Source organism: Cotesia typhae, unplaced genomic scaffold, assembly GCF_013202065.1.
Source record: "Cotesia typhae breed Kobodo isofemale line unplaced genomic scaffold, CoteBio_Ctyphae scaffold_45, whole genome shotgun sequence".
Taxonomy (NCBI): Eukaryota; Metazoa; Arthropoda; class Insecta; order Hymenoptera; family Braconidae; genus Cotesia; species Cotesia typhae.
In genome coordinates, this window is record NW_027423777.1 from 578,150 (window position 1) to 604,495 (window position 26,346).

General features: G+C 27.9%; 1 protein-coding gene and 1 pseudogene across 1 annotated transcript; one reads left to right on the forward strand and one right to left on the reverse strand.

The window, feature by feature from the left end:
• Positions 1–1,767: 1,767 nt before the first annotated feature.
• Positions 1,768–12,944, reverse strand: LOC141537015 (uncharacterized). The gene is made up of 11 exons (XM_074257854.1): positions 12,631–12,944; positions 11,677–11,935; positions 11,553–11,615; positions 10,405–10,608; positions 10,059–10,215; positions 9,404–9,548; positions 9,254–9,336; positions 8,847–9,152; positions 2,596–2,719; positions 2,425–2,504; positions 1,768–2,346 (listed from the first exon to the last, which is right to left on the reverse strand). Exons 1-11 carry the CDS (start codon positions 12,942–12,944, stop codon positions 2,009–2,011), a joined length of 2,073 nt encoding a protein of 690 aa, XP_074113955.1. The 3' UTR covers positions 1,768–2,008.
• Positions 12,945–16,881: 3,937 nt separating this feature from the next.
• Positions 16,882–19,144, forward strand: LOC141537016 (methionine aminopeptidase 2-like; annotated as a pseudogene).
• Positions 19,145–26,346: the final 7,202 nt, after the last annotated feature.

Sequence of the window (26,346 nt, forward strand, 5' to 3'; positions counted from 1 at the left end):
TAATAAATCAAACATGTTTGTAACGCTTTTTCGTCTCAACTCTGCTAGTAAAGCATCATCGCAATTTAGTTAATTAATAAACAAAGACTCATGTTCATGTCGGCCATATACTAGAATGAATTCCCGTAATTGGAGCCGTAATTGGAGTAGCAGTAATTGGAGCCGTAAATTGACATATACGATCCATTACCGTATATGCACTATGAAATTTTCCTTTATTTCCTATTTTATTTATATACTACATTTACTATTTTTTTAATCAAACACTTGCTTAATATATCTCGGCTTTGAAAATCATTAACCTTTTATATCGAGTGTAAGACTCTAACTGCTGCTGCAACCGGCTGTACACCACGAAGGAACGACAAGTCCTCGTTCTTAAACTTGAGCATGCGCAGTAACTAATGTATGCACAGTAAATACTGTAAGTATTTATTTTACATTTCTTAAAAGATGAAACAAATAAATTTGACATGAATATTTTTTTTTCTTTTAAAACTTCCGAAATTTGATCCCATTATTATTATTATTTAATTAATCAGCTCTTAACCTTGAAAAACCACGTCAATCGCCGCTAATCCGGTCAAAATCGGTCAATTCGTTCAAGAGATATCGTGAACGAAAGAAAACCGAAAAAAGTGTTTTTTTTTTTTGAAATTACCCTGAATTTCCTAGTTTGTATACTCGAAGAGCTCAAAAGCATAGAATACCTATCTTTCTAAGCTCGGAGAGCTCAAAAACATCATTAGTACAATTTTAAGCACCTAGGTATATGGAATTAGCGGGAAGTTGCAGGGATGGCCTTCAGGGTCTACCGTTTTTCTAATGTTTTTTTAATTTTTTCATGTTAAATTTTCGCTTAATTTTTAATTTGCTATATATTTTACAAACCATCTGATTGTCTTTAAGTCTATCACCATTAAAATTTTTTATAACAACAATTACGATAAATCAATCACGTTACTAATTTTCTTTATTTTTCAACATCGAGTTGAGAGAATTTGAATCATTTATTATTTTCCTTTTAAAAAGAGTAAATTTTTTTCGTAACACACCTTTTTAACTGCAAGGAAAATAAAATTTTTCCATCAAAGAAGTGTATAGACATCCAAAAATAATATATAACTTTTGAGAATCTTATATTGATCGTCATTTCATGGAAAAATTGGATTATGAAAATTGAATAGTTTTTTTTTTTTTTATTTTAACATAAACTTATTCATTAACAAAAAAATAATTTTTTTGTTTCATAAATGCATGGGACCACTTTTACAGTATGTGGTGCTTTATACTTACTAGAAACTGAACAATTTCAACATTTTCTTTTAAAAGTTTGAAATTGATTTATAATTTTATTAAAAAAAATATTCTTCTGCAAATAATTATGGCTTTGTATTATATATTTTAATCAATGACAAATAAGAAATTAATAATTTCATTGTAGTTAAATATAATTATGTTATTTTACTTGTTATTTTTAAGATTAAATTTAAAAAGTTAATTAGTGGTAATTAAGAATAACAAAGAGAAAATATAAAAAGTAATAATATACTGTATCAAGTACTATTAATCCAATTATATTATTATATATCGTTATGTCAATAAACTATAAATATTTTTATAAATAAAAAAATAATGTCGGTTAAAAATATTACACATTTTTATTTTCTAAATTTATGTATTTCATTATTATTTTAACGGATAATTAATAATTAATTAATTAATTACCAGATAAACAAAACAAAAAAATACTTTTCAGATCCATACAAAATATAATATATTACTAGTAATGATAATTTTGTGGTCATCACCACGTGAAATAATTTCTATACTAGTTGAACGTAATATCAGAGTATGTTCAAACTGAGCAGTGTAGCAGCCTTTTATATCAACCAATGGGGGATAAGCTTCACCAGCAGCTTTATCACAAAGATCTTTTAATGCCATTTGATATTTAGTACATCTAACACGATCCAGCCATTGTACATACGATTACTTACAAACTTCATTAAGTTGTGTACACTTCACGTGTACTGTCAATACGTGTACGACAAACGGGGCAAGTTGGATATAAGGCTTCATTTTCTGCTAACTGACGATTATAATGGTGCTGCATCATTGTATTACAAGGCATGTATAAGCATAAGTGGAAGCACGGCAGCACTACTATTGTCGACGAAGCTGTGAGGCAAATTGAGCAATTTCCTCGATTTACAACCACTGCTTCACGAGCACCATCGTCATTATCAGCACCATTAGTAGTATCATCTTCTTCTGGACGCGCGACATCTTGATGCCGATTCTCGAAATGTGGAATTGTCAAGTCAATATTGTCAAATATAACATCTGTAAAATATTCATAAAAACTTCATTAACTTTTCTCATTTTATACAAATATAATTTATAAATAAAATTATACTCTACCATTTCTAATTATTTCATTTGAGATCAAGTCCGTTACTTCCCTATTCAGCGTCGCTTTTAAAAAATCTTTCACTGTAAAGCTATAAAAAAAAAAAAAAAAAGTAAATTATTTCATATTGACTGGAATAAAAAGAGATAGGTATATTAAATTTTAAAGCATTATAAACTTACGCTTCTTCTAACAGGTATTGTCTGAGGCGCGTTAGTTGTAAGAATTGCCGTTTTGGCTTCACAAAGCTACTAGCTCTAGTGATCCATTCCTCTTCCTGTGTTTTAATTCTTTCAACTACATTTCCTAAAATGAAATAAATTATTCTTATTATTATTTTGAAAGGATGATGTGAAGATCGGTCGCTATAATTTGATGATGTTGAAGGAATGTGTTATAATAAGCCGAGTATCCCGATCCATTTTTAGACTGTTTTATTTCTCTACTGTCACAACGTTTCACCCTATAATCTCCTATAATAGCTGAAATAGTTTTAGATAGACTGATAGAAATTAGTTACAACAATATTAATTTTGAAGTAGATTTTATAAAAAAATATGTAGATGATTTTTTAATATGTTTACCGTCTGACAAAATTACTGAAATACACAATACTTTCAACAATTACCACCCAAGACTACAATTCACGATTGAAACAGAAAATATTAACAGAGAAATTAATTATTTAGATCTTACGATAATTAGAGTTGACAATCATTTAGAAACCGATATATATAAGAAACCAACCTTCTCAGGAAGAAATATTAACTATCTATCAGAACACCCGTACTCTCAAAAAATTGGCATAATTTACAGTTTGGTAGACAAGGCTTTCTATCTTGCGGAACGAAAATACAATTCAAAAAATTTAGCGTCGATAAATAAAATATTAACAGAAAATGGGTATCCACAAAAGCATAGAATACCTATCTTTCTAAGCTCGGAGAGCTCAAAAACATCATTAGTACAATTTTAAGCAGCTAGGTATATTATTATTATTTTTATTATGTCAAAAGAACTTGATATATTTTCTTTCTTTTTTTTAATTTCTTTAACAAATTAATTATAATACTATAACTATTTTAAAAATTTCAAGCTTTTAATTTTTTTAATTCTTCAATATCGAGTTGGGGAATGTGAAAATTTCTTAATTTCATTTCAAAAGGGTGAATTTTTTTCGAAATACACCTTTCTATCTTCGAGGAAAAAAATTTTTACGTCAAAGAAGTATATGGACATCCAAAAATAAGATATAACTGTTGAGGATCTTATATTGTTCGTCATTTCATTAAAAATTGAATTATGAAAATTGAACCAAAAATACTGCCATAATGCAAATTTTCTTGGATTATTATTTTTTTGATAATTAATTAATTTACCAATCAACTATTTTACAGTAAAATTGTTATGGGACTTGTCCCAATACATATATGTGCATAATCTGATATTTTATTCCTACTCTATGAAGATTTTATGTACATATATTTGATCATGCTCTCTAAGAAATTTTCTACAGATAATTAATTACTGATAATATATTCAATAATTTAGTACTTTATACTTACTTGTAATAACTAATAATATTAATGACATTACAAAAATATTATTCCAACAGTGAAATTTTGATACTACTAATTTTTTTTACGTAACTAATTAATTTTTTTTTTCATTCACATACTAAAAAAAAATGGATTATATTAGTTTAATTTTGTTACTATAAGCTGTAATATTAATTTAATGTCTGTTTAGGCCATTTATAGTTCAAAACCAATTACATGAGTAAATTAGAAACATGATAATATCCAAAATTTCGTCAACGTGGATGTTAAAATTTAAAAATTCAATGAAAATTTAATTTTCATATTCCAATTTTTGCATAGTCATTGTTATTCTAAGTAGTCGAAAATACAACTAAGATATTTAAGAACGGTTCTTCTACCTCTTATAAGGTAAAAGCCCCTATTATTGACACTATTAGGGACGAAGTTATGATTTGATTTTTTTAAAGCAATCAAATATCAATATCGTTACATTTTGTTTGTGTTAATGTCTCTAGTAATGTTTTTACTATAGTCAATTTTTTAAAATGACAATCAGTGATATTTACTTATTAATTAGGGGTGTCTGAATAGTGTTCGAATCGAATCGAATCGAATAGTGATATTCGATTCGAAATTCGAATCGAATAGTTCGAATATTTCGAATTTTTTTAAATTATGTCTTTACTGTCAATTTGCAAGGTAGAATTATTTCAATTTCGCTTATTATGTATACTTAAGTGAAAATATCTTCAACTAAATAATTTAGATATACGATGTGATCAATTTTCTGAGCAAAAATAAACAGAAATTTTTTCCGCGGATACGAAAATTTTTAGTGAGAAAAATTTAGAGTTTGAGTCAATGTTCATATTAATTAAGTTAATCATTTTATAATATTTTCTTAACGATAAGGTGTACAGTAATATTTATAAGTTGAAATGTTATTTTGTATAATATTGAAATACTTTCAAGTGAAAAAGTGTTTTCTTTATCTTCAATACTTTTAACTCTCTACTAGGGTGGGTCAAAAAAATCGAATAATTTATTTTTGATTTTATACTCTGAAAAATAGGTTCGTAGACACCTAAAAAGAATTCTCTCCAAGTATAAGCTCTTAATTATAACGGGAAGGTCCTCCGCTTTGCGGGTTTCTATTTTTTTCGAATAATCAGATAAAAAAATTTATATCTCGCTTCCAACTGCTTGGAAAAATATTCCGTGGCATAGATTTTGTGAGAAATTGAATGCTTTACAAAAAAGGTCTCTTATGACTTTTTCAAAAACTCAACCGATTAAAAGATATTCATAGTTGAAGTTTGGCTATTTTAAGGAAAATATTCGTTTTTATTATGAATTTTATAAGTCGATGAAAAAAATTATTTCGGATTGCGGAACTCATGATTTTGTAGGAAATTTACTGCTCTACAAAAATGGTCTCTTATGATTTTTTGATTAAGTGAAGCCGTTACGAGATATTCATCGTCAAACATTAACGAATATCAATATTTCCAGTTTTTGATCAATAATTCGATAAATTTTAATTTAAACTATGAGTTTCAGGAAAATTTACATAAATTTGAGTTTCGATCGATAAAGAAATGTTATAATAAGTTAGATAAAGAATTATTGGAATTATCATTGATTTTCCTTGGAGAAATGCCTCAAGAAAAGATTTCTTTCAAACGTCCTGGTGCTGTTCATCATGCTAGATGGATGGCTAAGGCCATTTATAGTTTGAAAATGTATCTATTCAGAGATGAATTCAAACTCTCTCAGAAAGAATTGCATGGTCTTCGTCATTTCTGTATTTTTATAGTCACATTGTATTTAAAAGCTTGGTTTTCATCAACTTCTGCAACAACTGCTGCTTATCATGACTTGCAGTTTATGAAAAATTTATTGGAGTACAAACATATCAATCCTTTGATTTCTTCAGCTACGTGTGAAAAAATGATTTCGCACTTATGGTATTTGAGCGATGAACTTGCCATTTTATCACTGTTTGACGATGGCGTTCCATTAGAAGTAAAAAAGTATTGTTGAAGCTGTTAATACTCGTGAAGGTACAGATTCTAAAGCTAAAAGATTTGTAATTGCTAAAAAGATTTGAATTCATTGGCGCAGAGAACTCTGAGTGACTTTGTGTCTAAAAAGTCATTAAATCTTTTCAAAATCTTCGATCTACCGTATGACTTTCTTGATGTCGATGTTGAATTATGGCCTACTAATGAGAGTTATCTCGAAAATAAAGAATACTTTCAACAACTAAAAGTTGTCAATGATTCAGCAGAGCGAGCTGTTGCATTAGTTAGTGAATATAATCAATGCTTGACAAAAATGAAGAACAATTCCAGTACTTATTGCAAGTTGTCAAAGAACATCAAAAACATTCCCAAATTGTAATAAAAGAAATTATTTATAGTAATAGCGTACTGTTATGTTAAAAATATAGACAATTATATTGCAATTGATAATTCAATAAAAAATTTATCTATAAAAAAGTTAAATACTGGTTGTTTCTCACTTGATTCAATACTTTTCATATTAAATTTGACAAAGAAATATGTCATTCACTTCAAATTAAACTAATCATTGGCTATATGTCGAAAAAATGCTCTAATTTCTTGTTTTAATGCAATCAAACAAGCTCAAGACTGAAAACAATATTAAAAAAATTGTTTATAACATTTCTTTATCGATCGAAACTCAAATTTATGTAAATTTTCCTGAAACTCATAGTTTAAATTAAAATTTATCGAATTATTGATCAAAAACTGGAAATATTGATATTCGTTAATGTTTGACGATGAATATCTCGTAACGGCTTCACTTAATCAAAAATCATAAGAGACCATTTTTGTAGAGCAGTAAATTTCCTACAAAATCATGAGTTCCGCAATCCGAAATAATTTTTTTTCATCGACTTATAAAATTCATAATAAAAACGAATATTTTCCTTAAAATAGCCAAACTTCAACTATGAATATCTTTTAATCGGTTGAGTTTTTGGAAAAAGTCATAAGAGACCTTTTTTGTAAAGCATTCAATTTCTCACAAAATCTATGCCACGGAATAATTTTCCAAGCAGTTGGAAGCGAGATATAAATTTTTTTATCTGATTATTCGAAAAAAATAGAAACCCGCAAAGCGGAGGACCTTCCCGTTATAATTAAGAGCTTATACTTGGAGAGAATTCTTTTTAGGTGTCTACGAACCTATTTTTCAGAGTATAAAGTCAAACATAAATTATTCGATTTTTTTGACCCACCCTACTCTCTACTGAAATTTTCAAATTATTGTTGAGACTCTTCAATTAACTTCATCGTAATTATTTGAAAAGAAATTTTGAGATTAGAAGTTGAAAAATAATTTTCTTTTTGGAAATTTTTTTATCCAACCAAAGTGACGAATTTTTAAAAATCACAATATTTTCAATTTCTCACGGAGAGAATTGGAAATTAAAAAAAATCTGGAAATTATTGATTTCACTCTGATTTTTTTCCTTAGTCATAATTTTTTTCTAAAAATATGAGTGTTTGAACCTCTGATTTTTTTCAAAATTGTTGCTTTTAGCATTACTTTTTTTTCTTGAGTAATCGCTAAAAGCAGCTTTTTCATACATTAAAAGTTGTAACTATAAAAAAATTTCAAATTTTTAGAAAAAATAACTTAAAAAAACGAAGAAGATACAGTTTTTTGATACAGATTGATACAGATATTGATATCAATCATACAGATTGATACAGTTTTTTGTGTTTTATTAGAAACAAAAAAAATAATAAGTATACTCTTAAAAATTTATTTCAGCTCATTTAAAATAACATTTGTTAGATATTTTTTTGAATAACCGATAGCTTCGTCAAAAATGGAGGACTGACCGGCAACTTTTTTTTCTCAATGCTTTTTTGATCAAAGTTGTCAAGAAAATAAACGTTCGTAAGCTGGTTTGATGAACTGGTGCTAATTTTGTTTTTTTTTTTTTTTTTATAATTAATATTTAATATTTCGAACTGACAGTAATTTTTTTCAATTTTTTAATTAATCGGAATTTAATAAAAATTTATGTGATAGTCATTCTTATTACAGATGATTGAATGTATTTAAAAATAATTTAGGGTGTCAATATTTACACCCGTGTCAATAATTAGGGCTTTTACCTTAGGGGGTTAAATAGGGTATATATATAATAATTTTTATAAGCAATTAAATTTAAAAAAAAAAACACTGGAATTTTATTATTGTATTTGAAATTAACAGTGCATGCTTTTACAAACGAACAAATAAAATTTTAACATTTTTTATTTTATTTCCCAGCATGCCATTGTAGAAATTTTTAAAAATAAACAAAAATATATTATCTTAACGAAATACAATAAAAACCGAATTTTTGATTTTATCAAGCTGTGAATACTTCACGAGAACTATCAATGGGGGTTCGACATACAGGACACGTCGGTCGGTATCCTGCGTTAACCTCAAGTCGATCCGCGTCGATTAATTGGCGACCGAAATCGCAACGGAAACATAAACATAAATGGAAACACGGTAGAATTATCATTTTAGGTATGTTAATAAGACAAATGGAACAAGTTCTTGCATTGCCATCCGCTAATTCATCATTTTCAAATTCGTTTACTTCAATTCTATCGTAAATTTCACCATTATTATTATTATTGCCGCCATCACGTGGTAGATTATTTTCTGGGCCAGGTGCTACAATTTCAGCTATAATTATATAATAAAAAGAATTGATTGTACGTAACGGTTTCCTATTTTGTAGAAGACATGCAAAAATTTATACACATCAAAGAAAGCATGCATAAAACATCTGTATGCAAAAACATTAAACAAAAATGACACGCTGTAGTGTCATTTCAAGGAACTACTATTACCTTCAATAATTACAGGCTGGTTTTGTTCAATACCGGCTGCAATTGGAGGGATATGTACTTGACGGCCACCTCGCGCTCCACGAGGTCTACCACGAGGTCTACCTCGACCTCCGATTTGCTGATTGTTAATAACAGCTTCTCCGCCAACCTCAACTCCACCACCTCTCCTCGCGCCTCGACGACGGTGACGACGCGCTTCTCGAATTGGCGGTAATGCAGGTAATACAGGCAAATTTTCATTTGCACCAACGGGATCAGCCAAATCTCTTAACAACGGCATTTCGTCGTCAGAATCAAATTGTTCGTCTATTAATTTAAATTTGTGGAAGTTGATAAAAAATTTATTTTTGTCAATTTTGTATCATTCAACGTAGCAGTTAAAAATCATATTATTCATTAGTTTTTACCTTGTAGTCGTATGTTGGCATCTGCAACAGCCACGTGGACTCGTTGTAACCCGACTGTACGAAGAAATTCTGCTACCGTGAATCTATAAATTTAGAAATTGAAATAGTCAAGTAAGTTGGGATATAAATTTGTTTTTGTTTTTATATTACCTCCCATTATCAAGGGCTATTTGATAATTCCTTATACGACTGTCCACTGACGCTTGGTAAGCACGACGTTCAGCAGCTAAATCATGACCTTGATCTAACCTACGCCATTTGATTTCTTCATCTCTAATTATTGAATTTAATCTTTCTGAAATAAATGAATTTTTTCAGTTTATTATATTATTTTTTGATATTGTAAGACCTTTATTTTGAATAATTTTTAATTTTTATATTAAGTAAGTTGCAATTATTACGTTCTTAAGAAACACTTTGAAGTCTGAAAATTTTGAAAAATACATAATACAATTCAATAAAAACTTCAAAAATTTTAATTGCTATATATTATAGCCGAATAATAAGAGAACATATCTTTTTAAAGAGAATCATACAATAATTGTGACGTTTAACTGAATTGATATTAAAAATTTCGACAGTTAATTTTTTTTTTTACGTTAAATATCTTAAGAATATAGACATAATGAGTTTTCAATTACCAATGAATAAAAATAAATTTAAGTGAGCACCTCCAAGTCTGGTTACTAATTGTCTATTAAACGCCTCGGCAACATTATTTGTTCTAATTGGTGAATTTCGAGTTGATACTCGAGCAGCTTGAGGTAGCCAGTATGTCTCAATATATGTGATAAAAACATAATACGAGGATGATCTCGTTCGATTACACGAGCTTCTGTTCTAATTATTTCAAATGCTTCTTGGAAAAGATACGCTGGCACCAATGGAAGAACCCAAGTTAGATGAAGTACAGCTTCTGGAGCTCTAATGAGGCGTAATCTACGCCACCTTCTTGTTACAGCCTGAAATATACAAAAAAATAAATAATCACATCACAAAATTAATTTCAGTCACAATCAAATACTTTTTAACTTCAGCAGGACGTTTTTAAACTTTTTAAAATACTTAAGTACATGTATTTAATTAACTCTTAGAATGTACGTGGAAAAATCTAATTTGTTATTTTATAGAAAAATTGTAATTTAACTTACACGTGTGAAATGAAACCAACATCCTCTAAAGATGACCCATCGCATTTTATTCCTGACAGCTGAAATTGCAGCTTTTTCAAAATCACCAGACACATACTTTAAATTATTTTCCATCTCAGGTGACCGATCCAATATATATTCCCAAATCTTTTCATATATTGCTGTTGTTCTTTTCTCGCATAAAATAAATAGTGCAGGAAGCCCCTGAGTATATCAATTATATGTTATAATTAAGTATTATATGTATAAAACTATTTTACATTCATAATCGTATTAATAAGAAAATTTTTGAATATAAATATTCTTAGTCGAGAAAAATTGTTTCGAAAAAGAAAGTATTACGGTCAATTTCAAAATTTTTTTATATCTTTAACCTCGTAACTTTAGGTTTCACAGATTAATTTATGTGGTGTATATCTGATGATATTTTATTCTAAACCGATTCTCCAATAACGAAAAATTTTTTCATTATCTCTTAAAAAGTTTCCTTATTGTTCTAAAAACTTGGTCCTACAGAAAAATATCAAGATTTTTTTAATTTGTGCAGAAAAATAAACCTGGAATTAACCTATGTGTGAATGTTATTTTCAAATACTAATTTTTTTTTTTTTTTTTTTTTTTACAGAATAATGTCATAAAAGGCTTATTCGTACGGTTATTTATTTTAATTTTTTTTTGAACTAAATTTCCAAAAGCAAGAGAGAAATTTGAAAGAGAATTTCTATCTTCAATCTACGAGTTTTTCTTATCCCGAGTAAAAAGATTTTATATAACTAGATACGATTATATGTATAATTGTATATCGTCTATATACAATTGGATATAATTTTTATATAATTCTATATAATTATATCCAATTATATAAAATTATTCAAAATCATGAAGGAGAATTATATAAAATTATATATAATTAGATACAATTGTATAGAATTATATTTAATGAGACACAATTGCATAAAATTATATAAAATTTTATGTGATTCGCCTTTACAACTTTATAAAATTCTATACAATTATATATCATTTCTATCCAATTTTATCGGACCATTTTTTTATATAATTATATATAATTATACATAATTGTATCTAATTTTATAAAATCTTTTTTACTCGGGATTTTTTTAGTATATTTAATTGTTTATAATCACCATATCTAATTTACGGCAATGAATTATTAGGAGCTGCATAAAGCGAGGTTGATCTGGGATAGCCTAAAAATCAATTCATAGTTATTATAAATATTTTTAGTATATCGTAGAAATAACTTTTTACCTGAAATGGTCCGTCGACAAACAACTCAACAGTTTCGTTTAAGCGTTCTAGCATCCGTTGGCTTCCAAATACTATTGCAATACTTCCATCACTCGCCTGGATTTCTCCGCGATAAATTTCTGCAGCTTGTAAATAACGATCTAACATAGGACCCACATGATGCACGGTTTGAGGCATTGGAGGACGGAGTTGGATTCGTTCCCGATTAATTATTGCTCGAGCAGAGACTGGATTAATAATGTCAGCAATGTCTATAAACCTTAATAAATATATTTATTAGTACATTCATTATACAAGTTAAAGTTCTAAAAACGTTTATGTCTCCTAACGTTCATTCAATTAAAAAAAAAAATATGAATCGCATTATGCTGACTACAAATAAAATCAAGTAAAGAAAAAATATGATGATTTTTAATAACTGATGTAAAAAAGGAAGCGTACATGTCTGTATGTGCAGTGAAGAAAAAAAAAGTGGTATTCTAACCGAGGAGTTATTCTGATAAAAAAAAAATACGTATTTTGATTGCAATCAAAATTAGTTTTAGTGTTGACAAAATATCAAAATTTTGATAAAACAAATTCAACTTCACTCATTTAATAAGCATATATGCCCTTGCTACGAAAACCATTATTATTTAGCAACTAAATAATACAATTTGAACAGAGCTTAATATATGACCTCATAGATATTAAGCTACACTCGCATATCTTTTTATGCGACAAACTCCTATAAATAATTTACTAGTAAAAAAATAACTTCTTTGTAAAATTTGCAAGTAATAATACACACCAAAAATGAGAAAAAGACATGATTAAATAAAATTAAGCAACATTTCTAAATGTTTCAAGTATTGTCAAAAAATTAATAAAAACAAATAAATTATAAAAAAATTTCACAGATAAAATTTAAAAAAATAGAAAATTCAGTATATGTATATTTTTCTTTATACTTACTCGCGAGAAACCGCATTCAGTATTTCATTCGGTGGTTCATTACTAGCTACAGCTCGTCGTTTCAACTCTGTCACCATTTCCTGCTTCCTCAACTCTTCTGCCGAGAAACGTTGACCATGAGTATGAATCCCTACAACTTCGACTTCACCATCGTCGTGTACAGAAGCTATAACCGGGCATCTTGATATTCTTGATGTTCTCAAGGAACACACGTAATCCTCATCCCCATTGTTGTATCGCGCATCATGATGGTACATATGACCATCATGAAGAAACCGCAATGTTCTAAGCCGCTGACCTCTAAGACCTATCATCGCAAATTATTAAAACAATAATTATCTTAATACGTAATTCGTACGCTTAATTGTCCAGATCAACACTGAATTATAATAATATTAAGGTTGATTAATTTTTAATAGACTATCACTGGAAATAAAGACACGAAAGTTCTCAACCATTTCAGTCGAGCGACGCACTGCAACTACTGGTCAGCCACTCAGCAATACTATATCAGATGGCGTGAAAAACTTTCCCCTTCCAAGACCTCGAGTTTACCACACAACGTAAGCGATGTGTGTCGGTGACTCAAAAACCCGACAGGAGCCGCGAGAAGACGATCGCGGCAGACGGAAAGACAAGAAAAGACAAGAAAAATTACAGAAACACAATAGATAATAAAAAAAAGAAGACCCGGCCGCGGATTTAAACCCGCGACTTAAAGCGCGTAATGGAGTCGAAAATATTACCGCACACCCATAAGAACTCTTATTAGAAATGTGCTACAAATTATATATAAACTGTGCTTGACATATCGGGTAACAATTATCATTAGCAATTATTGTGAATTATAACCGGTTGTAGGTATATTATAAATTTGTCAGCCGAAAAAAAAAAATTCATAAAATCTGTTTCCAGGATGCTAAATTTTTTTCCGCGTAATTAATTTCTATCTTGGGTACGCTCGGATTCTCGGGCTTCACACGGACAGCGAGTAATCGTTGTGTGTGTTTTTCCTTTACACCACATGACAGTGGTATTTTTCTCTTCTTTCCGCCAGTAGCGATCGGTGTCTTTCTGGCGTATGTGAATATTCGCCCGATGGCACGAGGCACGGGCCAATGTAAATACTATATCTATATCTGTACCCGTGCCAGTACCCGTGCGTGAATATTAGTAAGAACACAGACCCGTGCCCCGTGCTATCGGACGAATATTCACACTCCTTTCTGGCTCACCGACACACATCGCTTACGTTGTGTGGCTGACTAGAGGTCTTGGAAGGGGAAATTTTTTCACGCGATCTGGTACCACTGCCTTGGACTTGGGAAGTCCGAACCAATGGCGAGCATTAGTTTAGAGTTATTACCGTAATCTTCAAAAGAGAAACGACACTAAAATACGAGATGAAAAAATAATCTGGAAAATTTAACCCCACTAACCATCCCCAAAACTTCCCGCTGTGTACGAGCTCAAAACGTACGAAAAATGATCTACTTCAAAGTTTTGAGTTATTCAAGCTCTAAATCACCTGTGGTATATATTTCGAGCTATTCAATCGGCAGCGTTCGACGCAGTTTTTTTGTAGTTAAAATTTTTTTAATGGTGATAGACTCAAAGACTATCAGATAGTTTATAAATTATATAGCAAATTAAATATTAAACCAAAAATTTTACAGGAAGAAATTGAAGAAAAATAAAAGCGTGAATTTTTTTAAATAATTTTAGTACTATACTTAATTTGTTCGAGAAATTACAAAAATTTCAAATGTATCAAATTTCTAGTTCATGTGGAATTCATTTGTTTGTCTTTGCAAGAAATATAAAAGAAATACTTGTTTAATTTCATATATATTAGTTACTGCGCATGCTCAAGTTTAAGAACGAAAACTTGTTGTTCCTCCTTGGTGTACAACCGGTAGCAGCAGCAGTTAGACTCTAACTGTTAGAGTCTTACACTCGATGTGAAAGGTTAATAATTTTTAACGTAGAAATACTGAGCGAATTTTTAGTAAAAAAAAAAAAAATTTTTTTAATCAAATTAAATTTGGTGAGTCTTATTCCCGGGAATTTAAATTAAAAATATTTGAATTCAATTAATTATGAAAAAAATTTATGTGATATATTAATAATTTTGCTAGGAATAACCAAGAGTTTTACATGGACGCGAATTGCTAATCGTTTTAACTTTAGTTATTAGTCAAACTATAATTGAAATTTTAATCAATTTGACTATGTTAAATATACTGATGGATTAAAATAGTTAATTCTAATAACAATAATTATTTTACAGATTTCACGAAGACCATGGCCAATAATTTTAATGAATTTATTGATAAAGGGCACATTTATCGTTTAGGCGAAGAAAATAAATTTTATTGTGCATATGCGGTAATGGATCGTATTTGTCAAGTTACGGCTTCAATTACTGCCAGTGGATTAATTCTAGTATATGGCCAACACGATCATGAGCCTTTGTTTACGCACTTTCAATATCGTGTTGATGCTTTAGTGGCAGAGTTAAAAGAAAAAGCATGAGAAACATGTTTAATTCATTGAAACTTTTAAAGGATGAAATGATTAGTTGGTATGTATATATATTAAAATTCTTAAGTAAAATGTACAGATTTAAAAATTATTATATCTTGAATCAAGTAATTAATTTATTTGTCAATTGGTGACATGAGATAATTTATTTATTTAAATGACAATATTAGGATTTCTCAATAATTTCATTGCTTTACATATCGCGTTACAGATGCCATAAGGGCGTATAAAAATTATACGCCCTTATGGCACCCGGGAACCATAAGGGCGTATAATAAAAATTCAATTATTTTTTCTAATTCCAAAAAAAATTTTTAGTTGGAAGAAAAAATTTTTTTTGTATTTCTCGACGTTTCATACAAAAGTACGTCGATTCCCAAAAAAAAAATTTTTTTGATACGCCCTTATGGCTCCCGGGACCCACCTCGGATGCCATAAGGGCGTATAATAAAAATTTTATTATTTTTTCTAAGTCCAAAAAAATTTTTAGTTTGAAAAAATTTGTTTTTTTGCATTTTTTCACGTTTCATACAAAAGTGCGTCAGTTCCGGAAAAAAAAATTTTTTTATACGCCCTTATGGCATCCGAGGTGGGTCCCTATCAATAATTAGGGCTCCCACCTAACTAAGATTTTTTTCAAATTAATTTTTAAAAGTTCTTAATTGAAACGTATATTAATAAATTTATTAATTTTAATATTAAAATAAAGCACCTTCCTGATCAACCACGTGCCAAGGAGTTGATTATAATATCAATCGTACATGATAACACTTTATGTCCAGCAATATATGTGTTATTGAGTATAAGAGGAGATTTTAATGTATACCATGCTGTTTGGGAGCGATTATTAGAATTCCAGCCCGAGTTAACTAGATATCTGAAAACAGTATCCGGTGAAATTTCTTCATCACTAGCGGCGGGAATTATTTCAAACCTCCCCACAGTGGAAATCAAATATTCCGTTGTATTATACATGCGGGTAAGAATAAAAAATTTGGGTAGTGTAGATATATGATTTAATAAAATATTCAATCTTTTTCATTTTCTTTAGTTAGATAAGTAAATCAAAATAACTAAATATTTTTAACTTCCCGCTAAGAAAATCGAAGATTTTCAAAAATCGGGAAGTTATTGGTTTTACCCCGTTTTGCAAGAATCGAGTTTTCATCAGATCTCGACGTTTGAAGGTCATAGGAAGCTTCCCTGACTATCCCCGCGAGGTTGTCACTATGTCTGTGTGTGTATGTGTATATATATATATATATATATATATATATATATATATATATATATATATATATATATATATATATATATATATATATATATATATATATATATATATATATTATTTAATATTTCTGAGTTGCATGCTTGACTGGTAATTTTTAGATCAAACTTGTGTGTAGAATCTATTTGTCAACATTTTTTCTAAAAAGTTAGATTTTCTCCTATGCTCCCTTTCTCTTATGTCCCTTTGACTTTTTTACACGTAAAATATTAGATGTTATTTACTCAAATTATTTTTATTTTTATTGAAAACTGAATTTCACTTTTTGTACAATAGAATAAAAATGACATTTCTCATAAAAGTCAATGTTTAGCAAAATTAATTTTAAAAGCTTAATATTTTTTAATGGCTCTGAAACTTTTCAAAAATTTAGTGGGCTCATTATAAGGTAAAAGTAGAATTAATTGTTTACTAGCATGGCTTATGATTTTTATCTTGAAAAAGTTTATTTTTTTGAGTAATACATAAAAATCAAAAATTTACATAAAATTGAGTAAGTATAATTCACAAGTACATATTTGTTTATCACAAATTGTAAACAGCTATAATAACGATAAAAATAAAAATAATAATAATAATTCATTTCATTTTAGGAAATGTAGTTGAAAGAATTAAAACACAGGAAGAGGAATGGATCACCAGAGCTAGTAACTTTGTGAAGCCAAAACAGCAATTTTACAACTATGGCGTCTTAGATAACACCTGTTTGAAGAAGCGTTAGTTTATAATGATTTAAAATTTAATATACCTGTCTCTTTTTATTCCAGTCATTATCAAATTATTTACTTTTCTCTCTCTCTGCTTTTTTTTTTTTTTTTTTTTTTTTTATAGCTTTACAGTTAAAGATTTTTAAAAGCGACGCTGAATAGCGAAGTAACGGACTTTATATCAAATGAAAAAATTAAAAATGGTAGAGTATAATTTTAATTATAAATTATATTAGTATAAAATGAGAGAATTTAATAAAATTCTTATGCATATTTTGCAGATCTTATAATTGACAACATTGACTTGTCAATTAAAATTTTAGAAAATTGGCATCAGAATGCTGCGTGGCCAGAAGAAGCTGTTGGTAATGGTGCTGATAATGAAGGCTGTACTGTATGTCGCACCCCTATTAATAGTCCATATGCTGGTGATGAAACCGTTTTTGAATATGATGGATTTAAAATTGATTTTGGTACCTACATTAATAGTAGAGTAAATGAATGTGATTTTACTTCATCAATTAATCTAAAATAAAATTGCTCGAGAATGGAAAACCGGAGTACTTGCGTAATTTATTCGTTGAGGAAGCTGATGTTCGACGTTCAAATCGATTGGCTGCAAAAAAGCACACCTCCTTCAAACTACCTCTTTTTACTACAAGCTACTTGGAGAAATCTTTTTTGGTTACTGTAATAAAGCTTTGGGAAGAACTGCCACGCGAAATTGTAAATTCGAGTAGCTTACAAGTCTTCAAAAAAGAAGTATTTAATTATTTATTAAATCTTGACAATTAAAACAAATTCTAATAAATAACAAACTTAAATAAATTCATTGCAAATTAAGGATTAAAGTAAGGATAAAGAAATTGCCATTCGCAAATTATTGTGCGGAATTTTCATCTGATTTGATAACATTAAAATTCTATATTTAAAAATTATTGTTTTTATACATTAAGTTTCAAGTTTATTATGATTTTCCTTTTTACTTTGTTTATATATAAATAAATTGAATTAATTATAGTGCAATATTTACTATATTATATTATTTTATGTACTCACAGAAATTGCTTCTTGTAAAAACTGTATTTACTATGTAATTGAAATTGCCATTTGGCCTGTGCCTTGGCATTAAATAAACAAAATCTAAATCTAAATCTAAAATATGATAAACTTATTGAAGCAGTACGTGATGCAACTAATACTAGAATAAAAGCTGATAGCATTGATGTACAGTTGTGTGAAGTAGATGCTGCAATTCAAGAAGTTATGGCTTCATATCAGGTTGAAATTGATGGTAAAATTTATCAAGTTCAATTAATAAAAAATTTAAATGGTCATTCTATTGCGCTTTATCGTATTCATGATGGTAAAATTGTTCCTATTGTACGTGGTGGAGAAGCTACACGTATGGAAAAAATGAATTTTATGCTATTGAAACATAATGTACATGATGATGATGATGATGATGATTGTTCTCAATACATGAAGAGCTTTGAAGTTGGTTTTGTACCATATTAAGATTACAGAGTAGTAAATCATTGTCAAATACTATTAACAAAAATTTCAGTAAGTATTCAAAAGAAAAAAAAATCATTACTCTTTTTCGTTAAAAACATTTTTAATATTGATATTTGTTATTGTTATAGATACTTTAGCATTTTGTAAACGTTGGCTAGATCGTGTTGGAAGTACTAATGTTAAATATTAAACAACATTGAAAGATCTTTGCTCCGTTGGTTGATATAAAAGGCTGCTACACTGCTCAGTTTGAACATACTCTGATATTACGTTCAACTTGTATAGAAATTATTTTACGTGGTGATGACCACAAAATTATCATTACTACTAATATATTATATTTTGTATGGATCAATTTTTAAACTCTAAAGTACACTATAACGAAAAATAATAGGCGTAATAATGCTATTCTGATTAATCTTTATTTTATAACAAGTATTGTTAACGTATAAAACATTTTTGGATTGTCAAATACTACAACCATCATAATCTGTATTTAGAAAATATTTAGAAAATAAAAATGTATAATATTTTTTACTGACATCATTTTTTTATTTATAAGAATATATATAGTTTATTGACATAATGATAAAAAATTAGATTAATAGTACTTCATTAAGTATATTATTTCTTTTTATATTTTTTCCCTGTTATTATTCATTATTACTAATCAACTTTTTTAAATTTAAAAACTTAAAAATAACGTGATTCTATTTAATTACAATGAAATTGTTAATTTCTTATTTGTCATTGATTAAAATATATAATACAAAGCCATAATTATTTGCAGAAGAATTGTTTTTTTAAATAAAATAATAAATAAATTTTGAACTTTTCAAACAAAATATTTAGTTTAAAAATTTGTAATTTAAAATATTTCTTTAAAAAAAAAAAAAAAGAGTATTTTAGCATTTTAGCTCTGTTGAAATAAATTATTTAGAAATGCGAAAACGCGTCCTCTAAATTTTTCAGAACATTTTTAAGTGATAGAAATATCCAATCCTGTAGAAAATTCCTTAAAGAACATATGGTCAAAAATACATATAGGATTTTTATAGAGTCAGAAAGATAAATCAGATTATGGATTTGTCCATGTTCTATAATAATTTTTCTGTTGAAATGTTAATTGTTAAAAATTTTTAAATTAAAACAAGTTGCTGTTTTCTATTCTAAGAAATGAAAAACAATAGTGAGTATCTATACAGCCGTCTACCTGTTTAAAAAAAAAAAATATTTAACATATGTGCAAATAAAATCGCATAGTGACTGCAAGCTGTTCATTGTTATTATTTAAGTAAACAAGCCGATTTTTATTAATATTGAAAATTTCAATTGTATTATATTTATCAGTTGCCGCCATAATTCAAATTATATCTAGATAATTTTTAAAGATTGGTAATTCATTACTGTACCAACGAACGTTAAGCAATATTTTCTTCACGCGTTTACTACAAAAAATTGATAGTGTTTGAAATGGTAGAGTTTTAATTTAATAGACTTAAAAAATGTTAGAGCTGTATTACGGTAGAGTTATTTTTTGGTATAAATTAATTTTGGTATTGTTGTTATGTGGTTGAGTTATTTCTGGTAGATATTAAACTGGTAGAGATGTAAAATGGTAGGCTTTTATATGGTTGATATTGATTTTGGTAGAGATATTAACGGTAGAGATTGTTGTGGTATAGTTTGACACGTGGTAGAGTTTCAAACTGGTAGAGTTGTTTTGCGGTAAGGTTTTTAACGGGTAGATTTTCTGATTGGTTGACTTAAATGTTGGTAGAGAAGTAACTGGTATACTTGCAATTGGTAGAGCTGTCTAGTGGTATAGTTAGTTATGGTAGACGTGTTAAAGGGGTAGAGAAGTAACTGGTAGACTTATTAATGTGCCGCTCATACCATTGTGACAATAAAATCACGTTAAACTTTTATTTCTCGTAGAGTAACTAATAAGCATTAATAAAATTCCATCAAGTATATCCTTTGGTTTAGATTGATAGACAAATTATCAATCATAATATTTATATTTTATAAAATCGTAAACTTTCTAACTACAGTTTGTGTTAGAGTAACATTGACGAGCCCTAGTGAGCATCGACGCAAGCTCATAACTTCTTTTTTTAACTGTAGTCTCCCATCTAGTGGAAAGTTACCATACATTCTCGAATTATTTAGTCTGTGGCATGTCACTTTCTCCATAAGAAAAAAGTTCAAAATCTAAAAATCTGGGTCGCTATAGTTTATGCTAGAGAATTTAATTAATTTTAAATAGAATTTATTATTTTCAATGACCATTATCAATTAATATTGATAATATAACATATAATGTATAATTATAGAGTAATATTGGAGAAAAAAAAGTTATGTAGAATTAATAAAATTTTACAACCTAAAAATATCGTTCTGCTTACGGTAAACACATTCGGTAGTCTGGCGCTCCGTTTACAACGAAATGAACGGAACTTGGCACCAGATTCTACCGAATCTGTAGATGGTATTTCGAGGTTGCAAAATTTTATTTAATTATATGGTACTCCTTTTTCCAAAATGATATATCATAAAAGTAAGTCATACTCTATTTTACTGATATTAATTAATTATAATCAATTATAACATTTAATTCACTTAAAATTATTAAATTTTATCAGCACAAACTATAGTAAGCCCAGAAATTTCGATCCTGACTTTTTTTTCATGGAGAAAAGTCACCGCCACAGACTAGATAAAATAAAAATGTGTAGTAACCTTACTATAGATACGCAACTACACTGAAAAAAGTTAATTCACAGCTTGCATCTATAACCACCAGAGTGCACTGGAATTATTTCTACATAAACTGTAGATTCAACGGGATAGCTCACTGAAGTTAGAACCCCAAATTTTTTTCTTTTAATTTTTGATTTTTTTTTTCTATCACGTTTTCAGCTTTTCGTTTGTTCTTTATTATTCATTCTCAACATTTGATCGTTCTCCATTTATTTATTTTAAAAAGAATTTATTAATTATGTACCTTTAAGTTAGCCCCCCTGTCGCATTTTTTAATATTTTGGTAACAATTTGGGTCATCAAGCCTCTATTTTTGATTGTTCATGTATATTTAACATTTGTTCCTACTTCACATTTTTTATTTGTTGTTTAATTAACATTTTTAATTGGCTGTATGTATGCATTCTAAATATTTGCACTGCGCATGCGTCAACTTTACGTATATAGACTTTTAGCGCGGTCTTTTGAAAATTATAGTGACAAGCACATCTCATGTGTAAAAAATTAAAAAATTTACGAGTGTAATTTTTTGAGAATTACTATTTAATTAATTCAAATAATTAAATAAAAATTGTTAGACGTCAGCCAATATCAATGTCATTAAGTAAATAAATAAATAACTAATAAATATTCATTTCATTCTAAATTTTTTAAAAATATCGAGAGAATTGTTAATCAATGCATGTACATTTTTTTTTATTTTCATCAATTCTATTTTCATGAATACTACGAACTATTAAAAAAAAAAAAAAAAAAAAAAATCCATAACAATTAACAAAAATTTCAATACTTTATTGAAATAAAACTTATTATAAAGTTATTAAAAACTACACGTTGCCCTTTTGTCCTGTGACCTCTATAATTGAAATTACAAGAAAAATACACTTACTCTAATCACTGTGCTGGTCAATATAATTTTCAAAAGTCCGCGCTGAAAGTCTAAACGTAAAGTTGACGCATGCGCAGTGCAAATATTTAGAATACAAATATTCAGCTTATTAAAAATGTTAATTAAACAAGAAATAAACAATTTGAAGTTGGAACAAAGGTTTTTTGTACATGAACAATCTTAATCAGAGGTTATTCCCATTGGATAGTGTACCATTCTATGATTTTGTGGTCGTTGCCGATAGGTTGCATTGTTATCCAATCAAGTGGATTTCAAATAATTGTAATCTTTAGGTGAAATTGTAATCTTACAATTATGCGCATGGTGTATTCTGTCATTTACTTACAACAATGTCATAATAACAATAACACTAATAATAAAAATTATGAGACTGAAATTAATTATATCGGTAATACCAAATTGAGGTTAAAAATATCATTATCATTATTATTACTGAATGAATTATTGTTATTATTAAATTAATGTGTATTAGAGTATTAAATCCAAATCAACAACTTTTTTAATTCAAAAAAATGTTAAAATTTTTACTGTATATAAATAAAAATGTAAAATCCCTATTAATAAGATAGTTAATCGCTTTTTACCGCGAAGTTTACGCGGATCAGTCACGTTAAGTTTTTTAATGCTACTAGCTACTATGAGAGAAACAGAATTTCAATATTTTTATTAGGATTTGATTATCAAAATTAACGAATAAAAAACCTATCATATTAGAATAACTATGCCTGCATTAATTTATTCATTTATGAATTTTCAATTTTGCGCGAGAAAAATTTAATTTTGAAATTAAGAATGTTAAAATACTTTATAAATACAAAATTTCTAGAACAAACTATCAAACAACTTCATATGTGGATGGTTTTCAAACCTATTCTTTCTATTGAATTTCATTTATTAACTAGACTAAATATACAACAGGCTAAAGATTGTTTGAGTTGTACTTTCTTCCTTCAGGCCAGCAGTTCAAGATTTAGGCAATTCTCATTGGATAGTGTACACATTCTACGACTTTTTAGTCGTTGCCTGTAGGTGGCATTGTTATTCAATCGAGCGGATTTCGAATAATTGTAATTTTTAGGCCATATGTATTACAATTATGCGTATGATGCATTGTCCCTTTTATTAACAATAATGTCATTGTAACAATAACAATAATAATCATTATAAAAATGAAATTTATTATATCTGTAATGATAAATTGATGTTAGAAGTATCATTATCATTGTTTATCATTACCAAAATAATTATTGTTATTGTTAAATTAATGTGTAGTAGAGCATTAAATCTAGATTAACAACTTTTTTAATTCAAAAAAATGTTAAACTTTAACTATATATACATAAAAAATTTAAAATCCCCATTGATAAGCTAGTTAATTGATTGAAACCAAAGAGTTTACACGGGTCAGTCACGTTAAGTTTTTTAATGCTACTAGCTACTATGAGAGAAACAGAATTTTAATTTTTTTGTTAGGATTTGATTTTCAAAATTAACGAACAAATAACCTTTCATATGATAATAGCTTTACCTGCATTAATTAATTTATTTACATATTTCGAATTTTGCGCGGGAAAAGTTCAATTTTAAAATTAAGAATGTATTAAGAGGCAAGCAAAAATTACACTTAACAAAAAGATATGAAATCCGAACAAAAACAGTTTCACTGTTAAAAATTGCGCCAAGTCCACGTTCATAAAACTCATCTCAATAACATCTGCACTTTGCAAAAAAAAAAATAAGACTCGTTACAATAATTTTCATTCTATACAAAAAAAGTTAAATACAAAAATACCAAGAAACCGTCATAATGTTGAAAAAATTAAAAAAATTTGTTGAAAATTTAAAAATTAAGAAAAAAATTTTTATCGTACTTAGCGCGCGTCATTGAGTACCCCAAATTTTTTCGGACGAATTTCAACCCGAAAAAAAACGATTTCGCTTGAATTTATGTAATGTAAATATGTATAATTGTATATATATATATATATATATATATATATATATATATATATATATATATATATATATATATATATATATATATATTATATCTTATCAGCTCTAATTATATAATATATGATTTCGTACATTGTTACACTGAAAAAAAAGTTTTTTTATACCGAGAATACAAAATATTTTTTAGTCGAGTTTACTTGTATGCAGTAAAAGTCCAGTTAAATATTTTAGATTCAAGAAAACTGGTATTTTAAATCTGAGAATACCAAGTTTTTTACCAGGGCTAAAACAAAATTCTATGTTACCATGGCAACCGTGACGGTGGCGCCACTATTTTTCTCATTTCCCTCCAATTTACAGTGAACGCGTATTTTGTTGTTTACCTCGTGTTTGAGTTTACTTACCAAGTATTTGTTTATTTTAATTAAATAATTTATAATTATACGAATTAATTATTATTATTATTGGCATTTACCCCTTTACTTATATGGATTCTTGGGTACAAGAAAAATTGTCAGAGTGGAATTTATCATCTCTCCAACAAATCTTTGAAGGTAATTATTTTCTTTATATTGTTTAATTATTATTCATTCAATTAATTATTTATTGTATGATTATAATAATTATTTAATTGTTTTACAGTATCAAATCCATGAGTTTATTTATAATTATCATAATTATAAATATTAAATTTATTATTTTTCTAACTTATTGTGTATCGTTTAACCTCTTTTTTCATTTTTAATAATATTATATAATTCTGTATGAAATTAGGCGGTTGATAAAAAATTTATAAATATTGATATTTAGGTGAAAAATGAAGGATAATTCTTTTCTATTGTAGATGAAGAAGTGGATGAAATTGCATTTAAAAATCTCAATGAAGAAATAATTCAAAAACTAATTAAAAAGACAGGTCCTCAGATTAAATTTTTAACTAGATGGAAGAAAGAATTTGGAGTAATAATAGAACCTGTAGGATTATTTATTAATTTTTGTTTAATAACAATTATTTGCGTGCTTTAAACGGAATCACAAATTTTCTTTCTTTTTATTTATTCTGTAGGTTGTGGTTGAGAATGTTGATAGACGTCAAAGCACTTCAGAAGTTAACATTGCTAATTTTGATTTAACAGGTACTCATTCGCTTTATCAACCTTTTATAATTTATTTAATTATAAAAAGCTACTTGTTTCATTCCTTTTTAATTATGCATTGTTTTCTGATTCTCGTATATTTTTCTTTTCTTTTTTTTTTTTTTTTTTGACTATTCTAGTTGACGATGACTCCAGCTTTCCATCATCCCTTGAAATTGAGAAGTCTTTCGCTTTGAAATTTCAAAATTTAGATTTTAGTAAAATCGACAATGCAGATTTGAGTGTTGATCTTAGAAATCCCATCTCAGATCTTGTTTCTGTGTTAAGAACTTCGGCGACTGGATTATCAATTCTAAGTCATTATAAATTGCATAGAAATTTACCAGAAGATTTTAGAAATGACTTGGTAGATTTTATAATTAGCATTGAAATATGTACATCTCCTGAATTAGTGTAAGATTTATTATTTTTTAGCAATTTTAATTAAATTATTATTATTATTATTTTTTTTTTTTTCAGAAATCCCTCTTTATTTTATTGCAAATTTCATTTTTTTTTTTACAAACTGGAACCGTTAATTTGTTCTTTTATTTAATATTTGTTTTAATAATACATTTAATTATTTACAGGATATCTCCAGCTCGTTTTGTGGAGCTATGTCAATTGATCGTCGATCTTTTTCCTACGGAAGTCAAGGAAACGTATTACATTCCTTATAGTCACGATAAAGTTACTAAAACAAAAATATTGCCGAAGGGAAAATTTCACTCTAAATACAATAATGCGTATCGTGCTAATTTGTTAGCTAGTGGAGCTATTGTAAAAAAAATAGCTACAAAACGAAAACGAAATGAAATTTCTGGATCCGTGCATTTAGGTTTCACAAGTGACTTAAAGTCAGAGTTAACAGATGAAGAGTATGCAGAGAAA

What these genes read in the sequence shown, in the direction of transcription:
- LOC141537015 (XM_074257854.1), bottom strand. Translation starts at nt 12,944, where the DNA reads ATGATAGGTCTTAGAGGTCAGCGGCTTAGAACATTGCGGTTTCTTCAT. An exon ending in CTGAATGCGGTTTCTCGCGA is followed by an intron (nt 11,936 to 12,630) that starts GTAAGTATAAAG and finishes ATATTTATTAAG; the next exon opens with GTTTATAGACATTGCTGACA. An exon ending in ATTGCCGTAAATTAGATATG is followed by an intron (nt 10,609 to 11,552) that starts GTGATTATAAAC and finishes TGATATACTCAG; the next exon opens with GGGCTTCCTGCACTATTTAT.